Source organism: Juglans microcarpa x Juglans regia, chromosome 3S (genome assembly GCF_004785595.1).
Source record: "Juglans microcarpa x Juglans regia isolate MS1-56 chromosome 3S, Jm3101_v1.0, whole genome shotgun sequence".
Taxonomy (NCBI): domain Eukaryota; kingdom Viridiplantae; phylum Streptophyta; class Magnoliopsida; order Fagales; family Juglandaceae; genus Juglans; species Juglans microcarpa x Juglans regia.
Genome location: NC_054599.1, coordinates 23,558 through 48,540, shown reverse-complemented (window position 1 = coordinate 48,540; position 24,983 = coordinate 23,558). Strand labels below are relative to the sequence as shown.

At 36.4% G+C, this 24,983-nt stretch overlaps 1 protein-coding gene and 2 pseudogenes across 1 annotated transcript in view; 2 read left to right on the top strand and 1 right to left on the bottom strand.

Moving 5' to 3' along the window:
* The window catches only part of LOC121258176, an 81,275-nt gene extending 73,054 nt beyond the window's left edge, over positions 1 to 8,221 (bottom strand). Inside the window, 6 exon segments of the mRNA XM_041159561.1 lie at positions 89 to 132; positions 5,423 to 5,516; positions 5,799 to 5,911; positions 6,943 to 7,020; positions 7,303 to 7,441; positions 7,898 to 8,221. Coding sequence (XP_041015495.1) covers positions 89 to 132; positions 5,423 to 5,516; positions 5,799 to 5,911; positions 6,943 to 7,020; positions 7,303 to 7,399 — 426 coding nt within the window. The 5' untranslated portion in view covers positions 7,400 to 7,441; positions 7,898 to 8,221.
* On the top strand, positions 4,716 to 4,831 carry LOC121258940 (annotated as a pseudogene).
* Positions 4,928 to 5,043, top strand: LOC121258941 (annotated as a pseudogene).
* Positions 8,222 to 24,983: the final 16,762 nt, after the last annotated feature.

The window sequence follows — 24,983 nt, the reverse complement described above, 5'->3', positions numbered from 1 at the left end:
TGCAATTTGGCTACTAAAAAGGGGGCAAGACACCAAAAGGCCAACCTAAGCAACAAAAGCAACAAAAATAAGGCCAAAGTAATGTCACCTTCGCAGTAAGGTATGAGATAAATGTTTGTCCAGCCTGATTATCTGTAAAAGTAATAATAAAAAAATGCTATTGAGACCAAATGTCCAAAATAAATTGTGAAGCTCTTAATTAAATGGCTTAATATATTGATGTGGAAGTCTACCACATAAACTAAAATAAAAAAGTATTTGTGTTTCGACTTTTTATAACTGTAATGGGTCCACAATAAGTGTTGTGTATCCACACCCGCTTGTAAGTAGCAAAAATCTCATAAAAAAATGTTTTTTTTCTTTGAAGCATAAAAAGGGGGGAAAAGAATGGAATGGTTTGATTTAGCACAAGGAGATGGGCAACTAGAGCTGTGTTATAAAAAGGCACAGTGTATTTAAGCGCAAAGACCTAGGAAAGAAAATAAAATAAAACCGAAATCAGAAAAAAAATAATAACATCTAACAAACAAAGAATTAGATTACAAAACTTTAATCTCATGAAAGGGTATGCATATGTGCATAGGCACCGCACAATAGAAGATTCAAGAGATGCTAAGCCAATCAAACAATAAATAGTCTGATCGATTGCCCAACAGAAGATACACTAACAACAGATTCAGAGGTATAAATCTTCTTTGTTGTTTAGCTTCAGGAGCAGATCTGCAGTTGGAGTCAGGTCTCTTAGTGCATAACTCGTAGCTTCAGGAACGGATCACCCATTCAAGAAGATTTCATAAACTCTATGTTTCCTATTTAACATATGCTAATGATGCGCTCATTTTTGCATATAGCTTCATGCGTAATGCGCTGATGCTGAATGAGTTTCGCAGCTGGGCAGGTCTTGGGGTAATATGAAAGAATCTTCACCATCATTCTCAGACATCAATTATTGGGTCAAACAAAAAATCATTAGTACCCTTGGTTCCATGAGGTGCAGCTCCCCCTAAAATATTGGGGGACTGCCCCAAGTATCTACCGAATTAGCAATAGGAAAAGAAGGCTACATCTTGATAGAGAGACATCAACGTAAGAATGTTTTGGAAAAAAAATAAGAATTTCGTTAAAAAGCACAAAAGACACGATCCAAGTATGTGGGGGATGTATATAAAAAGGACATAATGCAAAAATGATACCAAACAAATCTGGTAAATTGAACTCATTTAAGTCTATGTGAGTTGCCCAAACAAAGAGTATTGAAGAAAAACTTCTGAAGTTCCTCCATTGTCCGTTCATGATCCTCAAAACTTCTATCAATCTTTTCGCTCCAAATACACCATATGGGGTAAATAGGAACCATCTTCACATTGCTGCAAATTTTGGGCTACCGCCTAATCATCTCTACGAGTAAAAAAGGTCCACTACTCTTTTGGGCATGACCCAAGCCAAACTAACCTGGCTAAAGAATTCTGTAACGCCCCGTTCCCCTAGGGTTATGAATAAAGTCGTTTTAAAAAAAAAAAAAAATCTCTGGGAACCTTTGCCACTTCACAGTGGAGAAGTAGATGATCCACAGATTCTCCATTCCTTTGACACATAAAGCAATAATCCATAATAATTAGACCATGCTTCCTCAAATTATCTATAGTCAAAATTTTCCCAAAAGATGCCAACCAACCAAAATAGCAACCTTGAGAGGCAGGCACTTGGCTTCTCCAAATGCACTTCCAAGGAAAATCATTAGAGAGTTGATATGACATAACCTTGTACAATGATCTGACTGAAAAGTTCTTGTTCCCGAGATGAATCCAAAGGAATCTATCCTCCCCACCACTCTCCCTATTCAAGACATACAACATGCTGTAAAAATCTGAGATGTCCCCCACCTCCCAATCATGTACAGCTCTAATAAGCTTCACATTCCACTATAAAGAGCCATTGGAGTTGTACATATAATCTGCCACATTGACGAGTCCTTTTGGAGTATAATCCTAGATGTAGGTTAGGCCTTTCTTTGGGTCATTACAGTACACATTTGAGAAAGCTTCCTTGAGAGTCCTACCATCACACCACAAATCATGCTAGATTTTAATCACGGCTCCATCTTGCACTTCATTTCTAATATGGTTAGAGAACTTCCCCCCTCATTTTCTTATGTTTGTTTGTAGCCACCCCATAAGATCCTTGTGTGCGAAATCATGAATCATTATCATCTTCAAGTAATATCCTCTTGATGTAGTTTCTCTTGTTTCCCTGAGGATTTTTAATAGGATGATGAAACATTCTCTGAAACCCTTTTTTTTTTTTTTTTTGATAAGTAAGAAGCAATTGTATTGATAAAGATAGGCATAGCCCAAGTACACAGGAGGTATACATATAAGTATACCAAATTAAGAACTAGAAATTGTTACAAGGAAATCATGGAAGCTGAGACCATTTAACTTTAAAGCAATGCCCACATAAATAAAATCTTCCAAAAAAAACTCCTAAACTCCTCCGAGGAGCATTCAAGATCCTCAAAGAATCTACCATTATTTTCACTCCAAATACACCAGAAAATACAAATAGGCGCCATCTTCCACACCGCTGTAATATGTGGTGTCCCTGTGATCCCTCTCCAGCTAGCTAGTAATTCCACCACCATTCCTGGCATTACCCATGCGACTCCCAATCTGTTGAAAAAGTAAGTCCATATGTCTCTTGCAAAATCACAATGTAATAGTAAATGATCTACCGTTTCTCCACTATTTTTGCACATATAGTACCAATCCGTAATTATGAGTCCACGCCTTCTTAAGTTGTCCATGGTTAGTATCTTCCCTAAAGCTGTTGTCCAAACAAATAATACAGCCTTAGGAGGTGTTTTACTCCTCCATATGTTCTTCCAAGGAAAATAGGGCCTATCTTGAGCTGTAAGAATGTCATAGAAAGAGTGTACCGAAAATTTCCCATTCTTGGAAGGCCTCCATTCCATCATGTCGTCAGCTGGACCCACGGTAGTGATGTTTTATAGTAAGCTGAAAAAATCCACCAACTCACTCACTTCCCAATCTTGTGCCTCCCTAGTAAGATTAATGTTCCACTCCTATGAACCTTGTCTAACCACCCTCACATCAACCACCATAGCTTCCTTTTCTCTTGCAATTCTGAAAATGTTAGGATAAGCATTTTTAAAGGCCATATCTCCCACCCACACATCATTCCAAAAGTTGTATCTCCCTAGTGAGATTAATGTTCCACTCCTGAAACCCATTTAAACCCCAAGGGGTTGGCCCAAGTGGTGAAGGCCTTGGTCTTGGGGTATCACTCCCTATAAGGTCCATGGTTCAACACCTTATGGGTACAAACAATCATTTGAGGCCACACTCCCTGGTGAAAAGCCAGTGATTTAACCAATTCCATGTGGGGAAACTTTCGAGAGTGCGGTGCACGGGATCGAGGTTTACCCTACGGAGGTGGATCCGAAGGGCAAGGCAAAATAAATAAGATCCTTGAACCTCATTAGAACACACCCACCCCATAAGCATCCATATTTAGAATCTACAACTAACCTCTACAAAGCCTCTCTCTCATTCCAATATCTCCAAAGCCACTTCCCCCGATAGTGCAAGATTAAACAAGAGCAAGTACCTAACTCCTAATCCACCCTCAAAGATTGAAGTAAATACTTTAGCCTAGTTTGCTAGGTGAAATCTAACCTCCTCACCTAACCCACCTAAAGGAAGTCCCATTACAGCTTCTCTATGCAATTAACCACAATAGAAGGACGTGGAAATACAGACAAAATATGTAGGTAAGTTAGAAAGAGTGCTCATAGTTAAGAGTGATCCAACAACCCTTGAATAAACGCATTCTCTTCAAGCCAACCAGGTGTTGCTCAATCTTCCTTTTTATTTATTAGTAAACATTGTTGAGTCTTCTCAATAACCTCATTCCAAATTGCCTTGGTCTTGCAAGTGGCCCCTAAAGGAAGTCCAAAGGCTTTATCGGTGCCAGGTTCTTTCAAATCAAATCATCCATTCGCATAGAAAAATGTGCCTTTCAAGGCCTAAAAGATGCATTGTAGCAAACATAAGAAGACACGATTGCAAGCCTAGCCCATGAATTCTTCTAAAATTAAGGTAGACCATCAATCCCCAAAAGTTAAGTAGTATGCAGCATCGCTAAAGATCAAAGCAATTAACAAAATGCTAAAAGACACATATCCAGGACACTTTGCCCAATGCATAGGAGTGTCGACTGTGATAAAACAAATAAACCTTGTAGCACACTAGGTAATGTGATTATGTAGATTTGGAGAGGAAATTTGGTATAATGCATTCAGACATTTGAGAGAATAAAAAGCCAAAAGGACTAGGACTACTATTACTTTCTTAAAGAGATGATGAGCAAGGACCATCATTTTTTTTATTGGTAAACAAGATTTTGTTGATCAAAAGAGTAGGCAAGAGCCCAAGTATACGGGACATATACAAGAGCAATGCCCAAGGACCATTATTATACCAATACATTACAATAACCTGGCCCTCAAAGAAGAAAACAAAGAAAATATACTACCATTTGAAATAACGATCTTATTAGCCAAGTCACTAGCTAGGTCCAAAGTAGAGTATTCAAGCAAATGCTAGAATTTAAAGGTTTCAAAGAAAAAGGTTCTAGTCTTATAATCAAATTGCCCATCTATTTGAGAATTTGGAAATGGGCATATAGAAGGTCACAAAAAGAAATTAAAAATATTTAGAGTTCAAAATCTTTGTTATATTAAACAATGGCCGAGATATCGTTTCAGTCGTCATGTTTTTTTATTGGCAATTCGATTGTTGCTCGTCCACATTTGTTACTTTCATTGTTTCAAAGAAGAAGGTTCTAGTCTTATAATCAAATTGCCCATCTATTTTGAGAATTTGGAAATGGGCATATAGAAGGTCACAAAAAGAAATTAAAAATATTTAGAGTTCAAAATCCTTGTTATATTAAACAATGGCCGAGATATCGTTTCGGTCATCATCTTTTTTTATTGGCGATTCGATTGTTGCTCGTCCACATTTGTTACTTTCATTGTTTCATTACCGATCAAAAAAAAAAATTAAACAAAGATTTTGGTTTAACAATCCTCCAATTAAGAAGGTTCCATTGAGCCTCCTTAGCAAAATTCTACAAGACTACCACAGTTCACTTACAATTGTGATATTTAAATATTTTTAAAACAGTGATATTTAAATATTTTTACTTGTGTTATAATCAAATAATGAAATTTTTCTATGGCTAATAACTACTTATCATCATGTATCCAATTGCATCAGTAACCCAAAAACATAAAATGTGGTAGTGTATTTATAAGAACCAAAAAAGTTACTCTTACTGATAAAAAAAAAAGCACAAAATAATGTATGGACATGTGAAAGTGGAAGTAAAATAAGCTCACCACATACGCATCTTGATAATTTGGCCAGCTCCGCTGCAGCAAGTTTAGCCTTTTTTCCAGCAAATTCTCTTTTCTCAGCAGCATCCAAGCTCCACTACCACAAAGGAAAATTGGTTTGAAGATAATTGGTTCTTTTTTTCCTAAGTAATTTTTTTAATAAGTAAAAGGCGAAAGTAATTAACCCCCTAGAAATATAGAAAAAACTAATATCATTTGTAAGATACTTTCCTTAATTACCTTGTTTGCTACTTAAAAGCTAGATGATGTATCAACAAAAAAAAAAAAAAAAAAAAAAGATAGATGCAAAACCAAGGCTTCTATTTTATTTCCTTATTTCAAATCAGATTTTCTTTCTCAAAAAACATTTAAAAATCACCTCATGATCATCCCGCTGGGATGCACAAACAAATACATCCTCTAAAATAATAATGATGGGGTCCCATCCAAGCTTTTTCCATGGAATTTTAATGCTTAACCTCCCAAGCCGACCTATCAAATAAACACATGGTTAGACATACTTGGCAAGAACTAATACAACATCCAAGAAACTTGGGTGAGGAAAACATTAAGCAGTGTGGGTTAGGCTCAAAACAACAGAAATTAAGGTACAGAGTACACTCAATTGAACCCAAGAAGAAGACACGACAAGGATCTGATTTTAGGTTAAATTAAAAGTTCTAAATCAACAAATGCATTTCAGTCCAATATTATGAACATTTTATTGCCATTTAAAAAAGTCCCCAGTTAGCCCACAGATGCATTACAATTTCAGCTTCGAGATTACTTGCAACCAAGTCAAATACAAAAAATTTTCCTACCCTAATCCAGTTCATCATACATCTAATTTTCTATCTTTCTGTTTCTTTAGCTTTCATTGCTACCTTAAAAGTCTCCTCCTTCAAGTAGATAATATTTCACACTCCATTTTCTAATTGCTCCACTGCTTAATTTGATCTAAAACCACCAAAACGTCCTCAAGCTCAAAGACTTTATTCCATAACATTCCAAGAACAATCATCTTCTGCATGCATAGGAGATGCTCTTGTATATGTCCCACAAACTTCGGCTCTTGCCTATTCTCATGATCAATAAAATTTTGTTCGCCAATAGAAAATAAGAACAATCATCTTCGATTCTTAATGTTTTACTTTCAAAGCGTTCTTAAGTCATCAATCCTCATCTTTTCAAAATGATTTTTTTTACAGGCATGCCAATGCAACAAACATCATTGCTCAATAACTTTATGATTCCTAACATATCAATATCAAGAAAGAATACAGTGCAAGATTCCAGCACCACTGTTTGACACACAAAAATTACCAAGAAATATTGCACAAGTGTTTTTTATGCTTATATAACTTTAATGACAAGTAAAAATGGCAATACATCATCCACGCAGCAATCTTCTGCGTGAATCATGCAAAACCAACTTTTTTCGTTAAAAGGGACAAAGTTCATGAGAAACTCCAGTTTGCAATTTCAAAAAAAAATAAATTCGTTGTAAGAGGATGTTACAATACCTTGCTTTAAAGCAAATGGCAACTGCAGATAATCAAAGGCTTCAAGAATAAGCTCTACATTCTCCAACAATACTTCCTCTACACGACAACATGAAATTGACTTCTAATATCAGTGGATCAACACTTGATAACAACAATGTTTCATTGAAAACTGTAATTTTTCTTCCTGCAACCAAATTCTCATTCCCCTCCCACTTAAACTAATCTCGATTGAGTATAATTTTGCCCATGAAACCTTCAAAGAAACTTCCAAAAAGATCCTACATCACTGTTAGTGAGGACTACGCCATAGACACCAAAAACCAAATACCCGTATTTGTAGTAATTTAAGAAACATGAAACAAAGAAAGAAATCATTACCGTTCCACAGGGTGATTTTAAGCTGTTCTTTCTGAATATCTTTGACGTATCGGCCAAGATATCCCAAGAGTAGTTGCCGAACAAGTCCCTCAAGCATTTCCCCTCTTATATGTCTCTCTCTCTCTTCCTCGTCCTCTATCTGATAATACTAATATCAGCATTGATAATAATGATAAAATACTAATTATTGTTATTATAACATAAATGATACACCAGAACAGATTTGGAACTTGCAAACAAGAAGGGAGAAAAGCAAATACACACACAGATGGGCTGAATTGCTGGAAGAGACATCATAGAGGTGCCCATAGAGAGAGAGATACCAAATCAAAAAGATAAGTATTTTTTTATTAGAACCATCAATGCGGAGGCGGGGGTGGGTTTTGACATGAAACTTCCCCACATCCGCATTGGGCGGATAATAAAATCCACCCACGTCTTCGCCTCCGCAGTGGACGGATAATTCCGGCAGGCGGATAATTGTACATATCCGCCCGCCATATAATATTTGTTTTATTTTGCTCCGAATCCCCCGCAAAAATGCTTAGTAACCGAAATTTAAATCCCAAACAAACAAAAATCAGCAAAAACTCACATACTAAAAAATGCGAAACTGCGTTGAGAAATCAAATAAATCTGGGAGATGAGAGAAGAGTCGCCTATGGAGTACTTGTTCGGCGGCGGCGAAGAAGACCGTGGGTCGGCGGTGCGGCGGTGATGAGTTTGCTGTGGGTTCACTGGCAGGGGGCAAGGCTTCTGCCAGTAGGTTTCTTGGACGAGACGAAGTTTCGAGAATCGATACTGCAACGATGAGAGAAAAAATATACAAGATTAAACAAATCCTTAGCCAGTAGCATGCAGTACGTTTAGAAACGATGCAAATTTTTTACACTGTTTGAACTCGGAGATAACAAAATTTAAAGAAACCAACAAAATGTAAAGAAGGTTTCTTTAAAAAAGAATGTGTCGCATGGGAGTATGTTAGAGCATTGGTCAAAAACAAAATTTAATTAAGGGTACGTTTGAATAGTGAAAATATTTAAAAAGTATTTAGAATATTTATAAATAATTATGAGTAAAGTTTAGAGTGAGTTTGTAGGTTAGAATATTTTGAGTTATTTAGATGTGTAAAATATATTCAATTGTTGACTTTTAGATAGATAGTTGAAAAATGTATGGATCCCATAAATATTATAATGATTTTATTTTTAGTAATAAATATTATAGTGATTTTATAATATTAATAAATATTGTAGTGATTTTATTTTATTTTATTTTTATATATAATAATGATAAATATTATAATGATTTTATTTTTAATTTATATATAATAGTGATAAATATTATAATGATTTTATTTTTATATATATAATAGTGATAAATATTATAGTGATTTTATTTTTTATTCATATATAATAGTGATAAATATTATAGTGATTTTATTTTTTATTCATATATAATAGTGATAAATATTATCGTGATTTTATTTTTTATTTATATATAATAGTGATAAATATTATAGTGATTTTATTTTTATATATATAATAGTCATAAATATTATAGTAATTTTATTTTTTATTTATATGTTATAGCGATTTTATTTTTTATTTATATATAATAGTGATAAATATTATAGTGGTTTTATTTTTTATTCATATTTAATAGTGATAAATATTATAGTGATTTTATTTTTTATTCATATATAATAGTGATAAATATTATAATGATTTTATTTTTTATTTATATTTAATAGTGATAAATATTATAGTGATTTTATTTTTTATTCATATATATAGTGATAAATATTATAATGATTTTATTTATATATATATAATAGTGATAAATATTATAGTAATTTTATTTTTTATTTATATGTTATAGCGATTTTATTTTTTATTTATATATAATAGTGATAAATATTATAGTGATTTTATTTTTTATTTATATATAATAGTGATAAATATTATAATGATTTTATTTTTTATTTATATTTAATAGTGATAAATATTATAATGATTTTTAGATAGACTTTGGTACGAAGATGGTTCATTGTGTTTGGCATGTGAAGTATTTTTATAAGTACGAAAATACTTGAGAAGTGTTGAGAAGACTTGTCTACCCAAACGTAGCCTAAAACTAGAATTTTTGGCTAAACTCAAAGCTATTCAAGATTTGTGTTCATATTGCACTTTATATCCTAAAATTAAAATAATAATATAATATTATATATTTTAATAATATTTTTTTTTTCATATTTTGGAAATACACTCCAATGTTAATTAATGTCCATATTTTGTAATATTTATTTTAACAATGCTAAATATTAATTAACATAAATGGAAGGAGTTGAGACCAATAGCAATGTACAACCTCGACATTTAGCTGTTTGTGTTCTGACTTACTTAAATGATAAATATTCTTTTCACCTTCTCTTACAAATATTCCACGCAAAACCTTGGACAGCAAATTTTACCCCAACTACATTGTTCATTTTTAAATACTGAAATGGGTTGAGACCGATAGAACAACATACACTCAATCCCATAAAAAGGGGCAAGATACAAGACTAAAATCAAACCCAAAAAGGGGCAAGACATAAGACTAAAATCAAACCCTAAAACACAAACAGTCAAACACCAAAACAATCTTCAAGGAAACCCTCTTCAATAGAAGATTTCCATCCTACACACAAATTTCAAAACCAATTCAAGCACAAAGAAACAATATGCACAAGCACATTTTTTCCAACCTACACACTTATGCACAAGCACATAGAAACAATATGCACAAGCACAATAAACAATATGCACAACAAACAATATGCACAAGCACATAGAAACAAGATTTTCAGCCTATACACGTATGCACAAGCACATATTTCCAGCCTACACACAGATTTCCAGATTTACAACCTACACATAAATTTGCAGTATCCAAACCATACACCAACAATCCCACAATCTAAATATAAAACAATATCTGAACTAGCCATGAGCCCACAAACCAAATACAAAACAAGTTTGGAAATTAAATCCAAACCATTCACCAACAGCCCCACAATCCAAATACAAAACAATATCTGAAATTAAATCCAAACTGTCCAACAATGTTTCCACAATCCAAATACAAAACAAGTTTGAAAATTAAGTCCAAGCCATACACCAACAATCCCACAAGCCAAATACAAAATAAAGTCTGAAATTAAATCTAAACCATATCAATATATCATCCATTTCCAGCTGTCACAGTTCAAAACACTTACCAAAACTCAATGTCAAACCAAAATAGATCTCATAGTTGATGCCCAGCCACGTGTCTCCATAACATATGGTTGGGCAGCCACTAAAATCACTAATATCAATTAACTAATATATCATATGATGAATAATGCTATTATATGTTGATACATACTCTACAATCTACACATAATTAAATTAATTAGGTAATTTTTTTTAAGATACCTAATTTACATATTAGCATGGAGAATCTATGGACAATGAAATTAATTAATATTGATTAACTATATATAAAATGTTAAAATTTTAATATAGGCCATTATAATTTATGAATACTAAGTTAGTAATTTAGTAACTATTTTTTGTATTAATTTTTCTATTAAAAAAAGAAAAAAAAATGTTCATGGACCGAATCGGACCGATTGGACTGGCCGCTAACGGTCCAGTCCTATCTATAGGGGTAATTGGTCCGGTCTGGTCCGAAAATGATGGACTGACCCCCCCGGGACTAGACCGATTACACCCCTAATTATAGCAAGTTTCTTGCTGACTTAAGCATCAGAGGCATTCCCCACTACGTTCCCCAAGTTTTTCATTTCTTCTTGCAGGTCATAAAGGCACGCTGTAGACATACCAAGAACTTGTAAGTTATTAGTGAAGTGCTTTTCAGATGCCTGCAACTATGCGCTTTCATACAATTCATGACCAAGAAGCAACTGCAATGGAAAGGAGGTTTCACAGTGATGGAATAAAGACTGAAGAAGATGACCATGGAGATGGAGGCCTTGCAAAGGGAGAACGAGGCCTTAAAGTAAAGTGACACAGGACATGAAGAGAGCACATACCAAGATTGTAGCAAATAGCTCGACAAGGAGTCTCAAAGCAAAGGAGGGTCGAGTCCAAGAGACCAGAAAAAAAAAAAAAAAAAAAGAAAAGGATTCATGACAGCATACGCGATCTCATGGACAAGTATGAACAATGTCATAGCAAGTGAGAATGTCATCATTGGTCGATAACTTGCTTAATAGCACCAATATGTTGTACAGTGCAGCAGTCATGGCAGTGCCCATCTCCCAAAAACTTGAAGTTCCATAGATCGACCTCTATGATGAGTCTAAGGACCCAATCGAGCATTTGGAAACTTTAAACTTCTATGAGAGATTGCATGATGAGCCTTCTCGTTAATCCTCAAAGGTATGTCGATAGGGTGGTTCAAGAATTTGTAGCCAAGCTCTATTACTAGTTTCAAGGAGCTCGGTAAGTAGTTCATAACGCAGTTCATTGCCAATAGGCATAGGAGACGGTCGACCACATAGCTTTCATTATGAAATAGTGGGAGAATGAAAGCTTGAAAGCATACTTGATTTGGTTTAACAAGGAGCACCTAACGACGGACAACTAAGACAAGAAAATAACACTAGTGGCGCTTTTAGGAGGGATTTGGCTCGGAATTCTTTATATGACAGAGTTGGCGAAGAAGCCAACATTAACGTTGCAAGAATTTATGGATATGGTGGACATTTTATCATTGCATAAACACACTTAGAGCATTGATCATGTGAAAATCCGAAGTAGAAGAGGCAAACAAGAAGGCAAAAGAGGCGAGCAACGATAGCAAAGGAAATGAGGCAAAATACAAGGTGAGGAATATCCATTATGAGAAAAGGAAGGACTAAAGCTCTCATTCCCACGGTCAAGCCTAGGATGGCTCATTCAATTATGAATGTGCAAGGGAATGAGGAGGCATGGACACGATGGAACAACTTACGCGACTCTGACAATCGAGGAACCGATCGCTCTATGCTTACCACAGAATGAGGGGCACAGAATTGAGGACTGTTGCAACCTCAAACATAGGATAAAGGTCATGCGAGAGAATGGGGAGGTAGACCGACTCTGTGCTGAGCAAAAGCCGCCACTAATGCAAACAACCAGAACACGACAGGATAGATCGGTAGGGCAGCATAAGAGTGAGAGCCTAAGGAGGGGCAAGAACACAATAAGGGAGCATGACCCCCGCCACATCCCTGCCAGATCGAATCAGCCTTTTGGCGAGATTAGAACTAGAGTAGAGGGTTCACTGAGTGTGGCGCATCATCTTTAGTGAGAAAAGCTCACGCTATGAGGGCAATGTATGAAGAATTTTTTTTTGTCGACAAACCATCAAAGCAAACTAAAATTGGGAAGACTACTCCCATAACTTTTCGTGACAAAAGACTATGAAGGTGTTTGGTACCCACATGATGACACATTGTTAGTGACCCTACTAATCACGAATTACATTATCTGTAGGATCTTAATCGACAATGGGAGCTCAGCAGACAACCTATTTTTGGATGTATTTCTAAATATGGGCATTGAGCAAGATAGATTACGCCCACCCCCCACACTGTTGAAGGGATTTTAGGAAGAGACAAGGAAACTGTAGGAGCTATCACATTGCCCGTCATAGCAGGAGCAGTGCCCTGCATGATTACGACAATGATAGTTCTTTTTTTTTTCTTTTTTTGTTAAAGCCCATCTGTCATACAATGACATCATTGGTTGCCCAACTTTGAACAAGGGTGAGGATCGTCACCTTAAGTTACCACTTGAAGATGAAGTTTCCAGATGTAGGTGTCGAGGAAGTTCTCTGCTAGCAAGTATTGGCATGGGGTATGGACATTCAGGCCACTAAAGAATCAGAAATTGAAGAAGTGATCCCTCCAACATTGGAACACATCGAGTCAGGAATAGAGGTGCAGGATGAGGGAAGCTAAAGCAAGGAAAGGCAGTTGAGCACCTGGAGCTTTTGACTTTGTATCTAGACTAACTGGATGCAACTGCTTGGATAAGGACCCAAATGACACTAGAGCTTAGAGAGCAAATTAAACTGCTCCTCATTGAGCATAGATATATATTTGCATCGAGCCATGAGGACATGCTTGGCATAGATGCAAAAGTGATGTGACACCACGTCTGCGTCAACCTAGAGGCCAAAAACGTATGGCAGAAGCAAAGAAGCTTCAGTGCCGAGAAGTACATAGCATTATGGAGGAGGTGGAACGCCTTTTGGTGGCAGGGTTTATCCGAGAGGTTTATTATCCGAAATGGCTTTCAAATATCGTGTTGGTGAAGAAGTCAAATGACAAATGGCAGATGTGTATAGATTTTACCAACCTGAACAAGGCATGGCCAAATGACAACTTTCCCTACCACAGATTGACCTCATACGGGGGCGACGTATTAGAAGCTAGTGAAATGCATGTTCAAATAGTAGATTGGATAGAAAATGGAGGTCTAAGTAGATGACTTATTGGTTAAGAGCAAATAGACGGACCCTCACATAGCATACATGCGAGAAGATTTCACTATATTGCAAAAGTATAAGATGAAACTCGACCCAACCAAATGTGCTTTTAGTTTGGGGTCGGGCAAATTCCTAAGATTCATGGTGTTGGACTGAGAAATCGAAGCCAATTCATAAAAGATCAAGGTGAAAATGGAGATAAAGCCCCTGCATAGTTTGAACAAAGTACAAAAGATGGCACGCTGTATAGCAACACTAAACATGTTCGTGTCAAGATCAATGGATAGGTACTTGTTCTTTTGGGTGCTACGAAAGGCATAAAATTGGAATGACGAATGCAAAAAGGTGTTCGAGTAGATGAAGGCATATCTATCCAACCTCCCCTCTTAAGCCATGCCAAACAAGGGACCATGTACTTGTATTTATTAGTTACACTGGAGGTAGTGAGTGCCACAATGGTCAGGGAAGAAGAGAGTGAGTAGAGGCTTGTGTATTACACGAGTTGGGTAAGAGGAGCAAAAACGTGCTACCCACGAATAGAATTTTTGGCATTCTCCCTAATGGTGCCAGTGCGTCGGCTAAGGGCCTACTTCAAGCCCATGTAGTGAAGGTGTCGACCGAAGCCCTCTTAAAGAAAGTCAAACATAGATTTGACACTACGACCAAAGTAGCCATCAACATACACCTGCCTATGGCTCTACCTTGTAACTGAAAGAGGCAAGGAAATTCATTACATCATGAAACTAGCGTTTGAAACAACCAATAACAAATCAGGATATGAAGCATTGTTGGCAGGACTCACCTGGCAGAAGTGCTGGGAACAAAGGAAGTTGGCGTATATGTAGATTCCCAATTAGTGGTGAGCCAAATGATAGGGGAGTACTTGGTGAAGGGAGAAAGACTAAAAATGTACCTACAATGAGTATGGGAGTGCTACAATCGACTCCAATATTTTGGAATCTAACAAATACCAAGTGAAGAAAACTAGCGTGCAAACAAACTTGCACGAGTTACCTCGAGAATGGAAGGCTCGCTCCCCAATGGGACATAACAACACATGTATTGGAGACCCCGTTAGTTGGAAACAAGGTATCAATGATAAGAATTGTTATGTCGTACTAGGCATTAGATGTGGTGAGGTACCTAACCATGGGAACTCCTAGACGAACGAATAGAAGCAAGGAATATGAAATCCAGGGAAACGAGGTTTACCCTTATAAAAGAGGTGTTATATAAGAGAGGATTCTCCACCCCATTCCTACATGGTATCATTGTGGAGGAAGCACAATCTATGATGGTAGAAATACATGATCGAGTATGCGAAAACCACTCTGGTGACAGAACGCACAAGGTTTTTATTTGTGCAGTAGGGAAACGATATTGTAGGTTTCATGCTGCCAAGAAAGGGGAGGAGTTAAGTTCACAATGGTCGCCATCAAATACTTCATGAAGTGGGTAGAAGTGGAGGCGTTGGTGGAGATTACAATGCCAACATCATAATGTTTCTTTGGAGGCTCATCGTGTGTTGATTCGGCATACCACGATCACTAATCTCGAACAACAAACGATAGCTTGACTATTACTAGTGTAGAAATTGGTGCATTGAGCTGGGAATCGAAGTAAAATATTCCTCCCCTGGCCACCCTCAAGCTAACGGACAAGTAAAGACGACAAATAAAACAGTGTTCCGCATAGAGAGGAATAAGCTTACGGACTAAAAATAAGAGTGGAATGAAGAGCTCTTAGGGGTGCTATAAGCATACAGAATCACTATGAGAACCTTAACTAGGGAAATCCCGTTTGTAATGACCTAAGACAATCAGACAATGATACCATTGGAGATTGGCATGCCAAGTTATCTGGCACAAGAGTACTGCAAAAAGCTAAATGACAGAGGCTTGGTAGGAAACCTTGATCTGTTGAAGGAAAATAGGGAAGAGGCGAGAGTGGCAACTTATAGGAAAATAAATGCATAATACTTCTACAAGAAAGTCAAGCACCGAGCATTCAAAGTTGGAGACCTCGTGCTTGGGAAAGTCGGGACAAGAACCAAGAGGTAAGAAGAGGGAAATCTCGAGGCTAATTAGAAAGTACCATACATGATAGTAGCAAACTACAAGTCGTGCTCATACCTCCTAGAAGACATGAATGGGAAGAGTCTACCAAACCCATGGAACGCAGAGCACTTGGAAAATATTTTGTCTAGTTAATTTTATGTAACTTAGATATGCAATAAAAGAGTTTTCTTGTGGGTATGCTACACTTCTTGCAAGCGCTTATTTTATCTTCTTCTTTTTTTTTTCCAGCAAGAAAATTGATGCTCTTTGGGCAAGTGAATGAGTGTTAACAATGTACATGCGATCAAGGGTTAGCCATCGGGCCAATTCATGATGACCAAAGGCTAACAATGCATATGCTATTAGGGTTAGCCTTCAGAGTGTGAAAAACACCCATGCAACCGGGGTTAGCCTTCCTCCAACCAACGGTTGAGAAAATCTCTCTCTCACTTAGCACACTTAGTGTTAACAGCGCATATGTGATTGGGGTTAATACTTGAGCCAATATGGAAACCAAAAGCTAACAACATGCTTGCAACAGGGGCTAGCCTTTGCCCAATCATCGGACGAGAAAATCTTCTGCTCACTTAACACACTGAGTGTTAATAATGCACATGCAATCGTGGTTAACACTAGATCCAACTCGTAGTGACTAAAGGCTAACAATGCCCATGCAACTAGGATTAGACTTCACCTAAGTAGTGGTTGAGAAAATTTCCCACTCACCTAGCACACCTAGTGTCAACAACGCACATGCGATCGGAGTTAACACTCGTGCTAATTCATGGCAATCAAAGGCTAACAACAAGTATGTAATCGAAGTTGCCTTCGCCTAACCAAAGGTCGAAAAAATCTCCAGCTCACTTAACTTGACCTAATGTTAACAGCGTACATGCAATCGGGGTTAACACTTGACTCTTTTGTGACAACCAAAGGCTAATCACGCGCATGCAACCGGGGTTAGCGTTCGCCTCAACAACAACCACATTGTCCAGTAGGGTAAGCATGACAAGGAATAAATGACAAAAACAAAGTCGACATCAAAATGAACAAACAATAGATAATTAAACACCGAAAGAATATGTATTCAACGTCGTAAGTCTTTTATGAGGAAACCTAAAACGAAACATTACAAGTTACAAAATTGTTAATACAAAACAAAGCATAGTAAATTAGACACCAAAGGAATATGTACATGATGAGTAAGGTTGAAAGTAAAAATTGGTAAACCAGTAAACCAGCCCGGATCGGATCGGACCAATGTATTCGGTTCAATGCAAAACCGATTTAGTCTAGTACCGGTTTCATTTTTTCAAAACCAGTTCCAAACTAGTCTGATTCCAATTTTAGTTTTTTTACACTCGACCAGACCGGTTCATATATATTATTATTATATATAAATAATTTTTTATATGATCTATTTATATTATATGCTAAATTTATAATTAATATAACATGAAATTTTAAAATCTTAAAATTCATGTATAATAATCTAATAACATCAAATTAATATTGTATTTGATATAACATCAAAAAAAACTTAATTTTATAAATCTTGTAATAACATTTGATATAATATATAAGTTTTAATTTTATAACATAAAATCTTATAAGTAACATAAAATTAATATAATATAAAATCTTTTAATTTTAATTTTATGTAATCATCATATTATCATTAACATATATGATAATATGATTCTTATAAATAATGTATGTATACTATAATAGTTTTACTATAAGGTTTTCTGTATTTTCGTTTTTTATTGGAATAATTGTTATAAACTCTTTTTCCCTTTTTGTGTCTTCTTGAGGGGCTAATAAAGGAGTGTAACCAAATTGTTCACAAAAAGTACCTAATTCTTTTCTAGCAAACTTCTTTTCTTTCTCCATTTGCTTTTTTAATCTTAAATCATTGCACATAGTTAATCCAGTTCTATTAATCTTACTTATTATATCACCATATGTAAGATTATGAAAATCAATAATACCGTCTGATCTTAATAATGATTCTTCATATTATCATTAACATATATGATAATATGATTCTTATAAATAATGTATGTATACTATAATAGTTTTACTATAATTTTTAATTTTTGTTACATATTATTTTTATATTTAGACGATTTTTTTTTAATTTATCGGTTGTTCCAAGCTCGGCTTCCTAAGCAGCCGACCTTGCTAGTTCATATGAAAAATAGGTAAAACTGGAACGAAACCGGTAAAACTGGAAGTATCGATTTTATGGGTGAATCGGTCTGGTATCTATTATTCAATTATCAAAATCGGTGTATACAGGTTCAGTTCTAAAATACCCCTAAAATTGGAACCATTACACCCCTAAATTGATGTGTCATGCCCGTTAAAAGTTACAAATTTATTAATATAAGTCCAAAACAAGACAATACAATTCAATCAACACAAAATAATATAACATGAGGAACAAGCTCAAGTCTTAGAAGTAGAGCCATTATCTGGAGGAGGGGGAGGCGACTAGTTCAAGAAGGTGCCTGACATCATGTCAGCTTTAAAGGAGTCCAAGTAGACTAAGGTTGTTGGGTCAGGGAGGACAGTCTGCAACTCCAAAGTCCTTAAATCTACCTCAGGGTGAGCTAGCAAAAACCTCTATAGCATTTTGAGCCTGAGGTTGTACCCAACTCCCATGCTCGATCATGAACCAAAGAGGTCGCAGATAATTGAGGGTAAAGGCAAACAATCTCTATAGCTTCTTGAGCTTGAGATCGTACCCAACTCATAGACATTCTGCTAAGACCTTTCAAGTTTCTGCCTCAAGGTCTCAGTAGACAGATGCCTGGCCTCAGCTTGGGACAACTCCCCTCAAATGACATCCAGGTCCAAATAAAGCAACTGGCAAGAGTTTTCAACCTTTGAAGCCCTCTCCGCGCAGGCCAAACACCACTTTCTAGCTTTTGACGTAGACCTCAACTCCTCCTCCAATTCGGCCTTCAGTCGCTCGTTATACGCATGCTCCACCTCCAACACATCTTTCAAGAGTATTGAGGCACGGCTAGCCTCCTAATCACGTTCTAAGGCCTGTTCCAAGTCATCTGCATCCTTTCCAAGGAAGACTTTTCCAAAGCCAAGGTGCGCTGAAGATCGAGCTAGTGTGCTGGACTCCAGATACCTCGATCTTCAGCATGATAATCTCCACATCTTGGACGCGCAAGTGAGAACCTTGTCGAGAGTATGTGGCTTCCCATTGTTTCCTCCCCTCCCCTACCTCAGAAACAACTCGTTAGGCTCCTTCCATGAAGGAATGAGAGGACTGGACTTATTGCTCTAACCCAGACTTGTGAGAAACAATCCACAAGGTTAAGGAATGCAAATCCTGAGACAAACAACTTGGGTTAGATAGCAACAAAGAAAAAATAACGCATACCAATGATGAGGTTACATACTGGAGAAAGAAATTGCTCAAGTTCTCGAGCAATACTGATGATGAGATAATAATGTATAATTAGGCATGGTAATTGGGTAAATATGGAACAAAACATTTGTTACATGCGTAATTATACATTAAGAATAAAAATGGTTGCTGAAATTAGGGTCTGGTAACATTTTGGGACTTTATATCTATTTTAAGTGTGTAGACCCTTATGAATATGTGAGGCCAATTGACTCCGACACCCATGTGATAAACCAACAAACTTCTAGAACAACCAACTGTAATTTTAACCCCACACCCTCACTAACTTACACACCTACACTGCCACAGGTAGACCACAGATGGAATGGAAGGGGCAGTAGCAGAAGATTTGGAGCTACGTAGGAAGGAGATGGAATATTCTGTGGTCCATGCAGCAAGAAGTTTGTTACACACACAGCAAGGCATACAAAGGAAAATGCATGAAAGAGATGGAGGAGATGAGAGAGATAGATTTAGCGGGGTAGAATTCCTGAGAAGCAGAGCTTTGTTTATCATTGTTCTTCCATTTCTTACTTTAGGTGTCAAATTTTTATGCATTAGTAGGAGAGTATTTTTAGTACATCATGCACGACTAATTAACCATACCTAAGCTCGGGTAAAGTTTGGATTGGGTTGTGTTTTTGTAAGTTTAATTCCTGTTGGTTTAATTTCTGAATCTATTGGATTGCAAACAGCTTTTAACAAGATTCAACAAGGGTTTTCCCATCGACCCTTGATTCACTGTTGACAAATAGCACAATGGATGCTTCGATTGTAATGAAACACATGCTGGTGATGTTCATTTCGAAAAGATTGTTCAACAATTCAATAGAGGCTTTAGTGTTAATTGAAATTGCATGATATTGTCAAATTTTTCGAACACTTTTCTCTCGACAGAGAAGGTGTTTAAAGGGATGGGGGAATCGAGACTGATTTGAAAACAACCTGTGAAAAGCAAATCTGCAATTAGTGTTTGAACCTTGGCTTCTTAGACACCAAAAAAATTGCATACAAAGTGATTTTCATTCATTGTTTTTATTTTTGATGCACTCTACAAATATCTCAAGGAATCTGAATTGTTACATTCGAATTTGGCATGTCTTTTCCATTTGGTACATGACATTTCTTTGAACATATATAAATCCGGCTAAGTTTCCTTTTAGAATTTAGATTAGTTAAACACATTTAATTGTTTCACATCACACTTACACCATTTTTGGAATTAAAAAAATCCTCGATTAATCTTAGTCTGGAGTGATTTTCTGATCACCATAGTCCTTGTGAAATCGACCTTGGTACTCTTCCTTGAATCAACTTGACACCTTTTACACTTGGGAGGTAGATTTACTAAAGAATCAAGTTTTTTGCGCCATTGTCGGGGTCTACTAGTGAAACTCAGAGCCTTCCTTTGTTGTTGAGAGGATTTTTTTTTTACGAACCTTTTCACACTCTCAGTGACATCTAACCCTTTTCTTCCTAGTTATTTTGCTATCTTGTATGTATGTTTAGAATAGAGATCATACATCTAGCTTGGTTAGAGTAGAATCAGTGACATATTTTGATTGTGCATCCCTTTCACTTGATTCAATATCAGAAAAGTCTAGCACAATGGTTGAGGATGAACAAGATGAAAGGAGAGTGGGTAGCCATAACAAAACCCTTAGGGATTACTTACAACCTGTTAGGATCGTTTCACCCTTTTGCATAATTCAACTTTTGAATGCAAATAATTTCAACTTTAAACCTGACATGATTCCTTTGATACCTCATTTTCATGGTATAGAATCTGAGAACCATTATTTGCATATCAAGGAATTTGAAGAGGTCTGTTCAACTTTCATGGATCAAACCTACACTGAGGAAGTGATCAGGCTGAAGTTGATCCCATTCTCCTTAAAAGACAAAGCCAAAACATGGATGAATTCTTTGAGGCCACCTAGATTTATAGGAATGTAGCAGGAAATGCAAACTAAGTTCCTAAAAAAAAAAAAAAAATTCCCATGCATAGAACAAATGCATTAAAAAGGCAAATCATGAACTTTGCTCAAAAGGACACGGAAACCTTTTATTAGTGCTAGAAGAGATTTAAAGAGTTACTTAATGCTTGTCCTCATCATGGTTATGAAAACTGGAGAATTGTCAATTTTTTTTATGAGGATTTGCAACCCAAGATGAGGTAGTTTGTGGAAACAATATGCGATGGGGAGTTCTTTAACAAAGAACCTGAAGAAGCCGTTGAGCACTTTGATTATCTAGCTGAAAATGCCCAATCATGGAACACCTCAGATGTCTATGATAGGGTTGAGCCTTCAAAGACCATAACTGGGGGTGGAAAATATAGCTTGAGGGATGTGGATGATTTACATGCTAGATTAGCAATGATTTCTAAGAAATTAGAAACCATTGATATGAAAAAAGTGAATGAGATACAAGCTGTACACATTTTTTTGAGAAATGTACTATATGTGAGCATCAATGGCATTCAACTAATGATTGCCCTACAATCCCAGCTTTCAAAGTAGTTCTCTTAGATCAATCCAACACTATTAATATGGTTTCTAAACCTTTTTTAGGTCCATACTCCAACACCTACAACCCAAATTGTAGGAACCACCCAAACTTCAGTTAGAGAAATGACCAAGCAGCTCGCTTGACACCCAATGCACCTAGACTTTCTCAGTATGCAGCCAACACAAATCCAGCAACACCAGGGCCTTCTCAATACCCTTCACAAGCACCTTTGGCACAGAAAATAAATCTTGAAGACATTGTCCAACAATTGGCAGCAAACTTCCAGCAGTTCACGCAAGGACAAGCCACAATTAATAACTAGAACTCACATGCCATAAATGACATCAAGGGGTCCCTTACAAGACTGACCACAACCTTGAGTATCCAAGAGAAAGGGAAATTCCCTGCACAGCCACAACCAAATCCACAAGGCCAAGTCCAATAAGTTTCTAATGCAGCTAAAGGTTCTAGCATTAAATCAGTAAAAGCTGTCACCATATTGAGGAGTGGTAGAATACTGGAAACTCCCACTCCAAGGTTAGACAACAACACTTGTAAGAGTTCTAACATACCTCAAATTGAAGCTGAGAAAAGTTATTGTCCAATATCTATACCTTTTCCTACAAGGTTAGCTTCTTTGCACAAAGATAAGAATCATGCTGAGATCTTAGAGGTTTTAAGCAAGTAAGGATTAACATACCTCTATTAGATGTCATTGAGCAAATTCTCACTTATGCAAAATTTTTAAAGGACTTATGCACTATTAAGAGGAAACTAAGTGTGAAAAAGAAGGTCTTCCTCCTTGAGCAAGTTAGTGCAATCATACAAAGCAACACCCTCATGCAAATATAAAGACCTAGGTTCATCCACTATTGTTTTATAATTGGAACTCAAAATTGGTCATGCATTGCTAGATTTAGGGTCTAGTATGAACCTGCTACCTTATATTGTTCATGAAAAGCTTGGCCTAGGTGAGTTGACACCTACCTCGATTACCCTGCAGCTAGCTGACAGATCTAACAAAATATCTAGGGTAATGGAAGATGTTTTAGTTTAGGTTGATAAGTCTACCCAGTGGATTTTGTTGTTCTTGACATGCAACTCTCAGCCAATTCTATATTTCAAGTATTTGTAATTTTAAGAAGACCATTTCTTGCTACTTCAAATACTTTGATGAATTGTAGAAGTGGTGTCCTAAAGTTAAGTTTTAGAAATATGACATTGGAGCTAAATATTTTTAACTTGTGCAGGCAGACCCAAGAGTTAGAAGAAGTATAGAAAGTAAACCAATTGGAAAGCATCCTTTCAGAACCTTTTCCACTATCTTACCAAACTATTGATTCAACTCTTGATTTAGAAGAAGACTTTGAGCCAATGGACATTTCTAATGAACTTCCCTCTGCGTTATTTGTAGGGAATCGAGCAGAGTTGCAATGGAAGTTGAAATTTGAACAACTCCCTCCATTGACAGCAACACTAAAGCCTTCAGAGGAGCAGATACCAACCTTGGATCTCAAGCCCCTAGCATCAGCATTGAAGTATGCCTTTTTGGGACCTCACAACACCTTCCTAATGATAATCTCTTCTCATTTAACTAGTGAGCAAGAGGGAAAGTTGTTGGGAATTCTAAAAAACATAAAAAAGACATTGGATGGACATTAGCTGATATAAAAAGTATAAACCCTTGTGTGCACCCATAAAATTTATTTGGAAGAGGATACAAAACCTTCTAAGGAGATGCAAAGGAGATTGAACCCCACAATAAAAGAGGTAGTAAAAAAGCTATTGAAATTGCTAGATATGAGTATTATCTATCCCATCTCAAATAGTAAATGGGTTAGTCCTATTCAAGTAGTGCCAAAAAATCTGAAAAATTGTGATAAGAAATGAGAAAACTGAGTTAGTTCCCACAAAAGTGAACCACAGGTTGGAGAATGTGCATAGATTATAGAAAACTCAATGCAGCCACAAGAAATGACCATTTTCCTTTGCCATTTCTTGACCAAGTCTTAGAAAAAGTTGATGGCCATGCCTTTTATTATTTTCTGGATGGATTTTCAGGTTACTATGAAATTGAATAGCACCTGAGGATAAAAAAAAAGACCACTTTCACTTGTCCTTTTGGAAATTTTCCATTTAGGAGAATGCCATTTGGGTTGTGTAATGTTCCAGCCACCTTTTAAAGATGTATGCTCAGTATTTTCAGTGATTTAATTGACACAAATTTAGAGGTGTTTATGGATGATTTCTCTGTATTTGGAAGTACTTTTGAGAATTGGTTAACTAACTTGCAAGTTGTTTTGATCAGGTGTGAAAAGAAGAACCTACTACTTAACTGGAAAAAGTGTCATTTTATGGTTCAACAACGTATAGTTCTTGGGCATATAGTGTCATCTAAAGGTATTGAGGCCAATAAATAAAAAATGGATTTGATTTCTAAACTCCCTACACCCAAGACAGTGAAAGACATTAGGTCATTTTCCGGGCATGCTGGTTTTTATAGGAGGTTCATGAAGAACTTTAGTTCCATTTCCAAACCTCTATGTAAAATGCTCATGCATGGCACTGTTTTTGAATGGAACTCAGAACATCAAGACGCATTTGATCAATTAAAAATCTTGCTCACTACAGCTCCTATCATGCAACCTCTTGATTAGTCCCTCCCTTTCGAAATCATATGTGATGTTAGCGATTTTGCCATAGGAGTTGTGCTTAGGCAGCGTAGGAACAAACTTCCCTATGTTGTTTACTATGTTAGCAAAACTTTAAATGGGGCCCAAAAGAATTACTCCACTACAGAGATGGAATTGCTTGCAATTATTTTTGCTTTAGATAAATTTTGAGCTTACATCCTTGGATCTCTTGTTGTTATTTTCATTGACCATGCAGCTTTAAAATACTTATTGATCAAGAAGGATGTCAAACCAAAGTTTATCATATGGATATTACTCCTCCAAGAGTTCAATATCACCATAAAAGACAAAAAGAGTGTGGAGAATGTAGTTGTTAACCACCTTTATAAGCTCACATTTATAGAAATTGAAAACCCCATATCTAATTCTTTCCCTGATGAGCATATACTTTCAGTTGACTCAGTTCCTTGGTTTGCTGACATTGTAAATTTTTTGGTGATAGGCTAAACACCTCCCCATTGAACT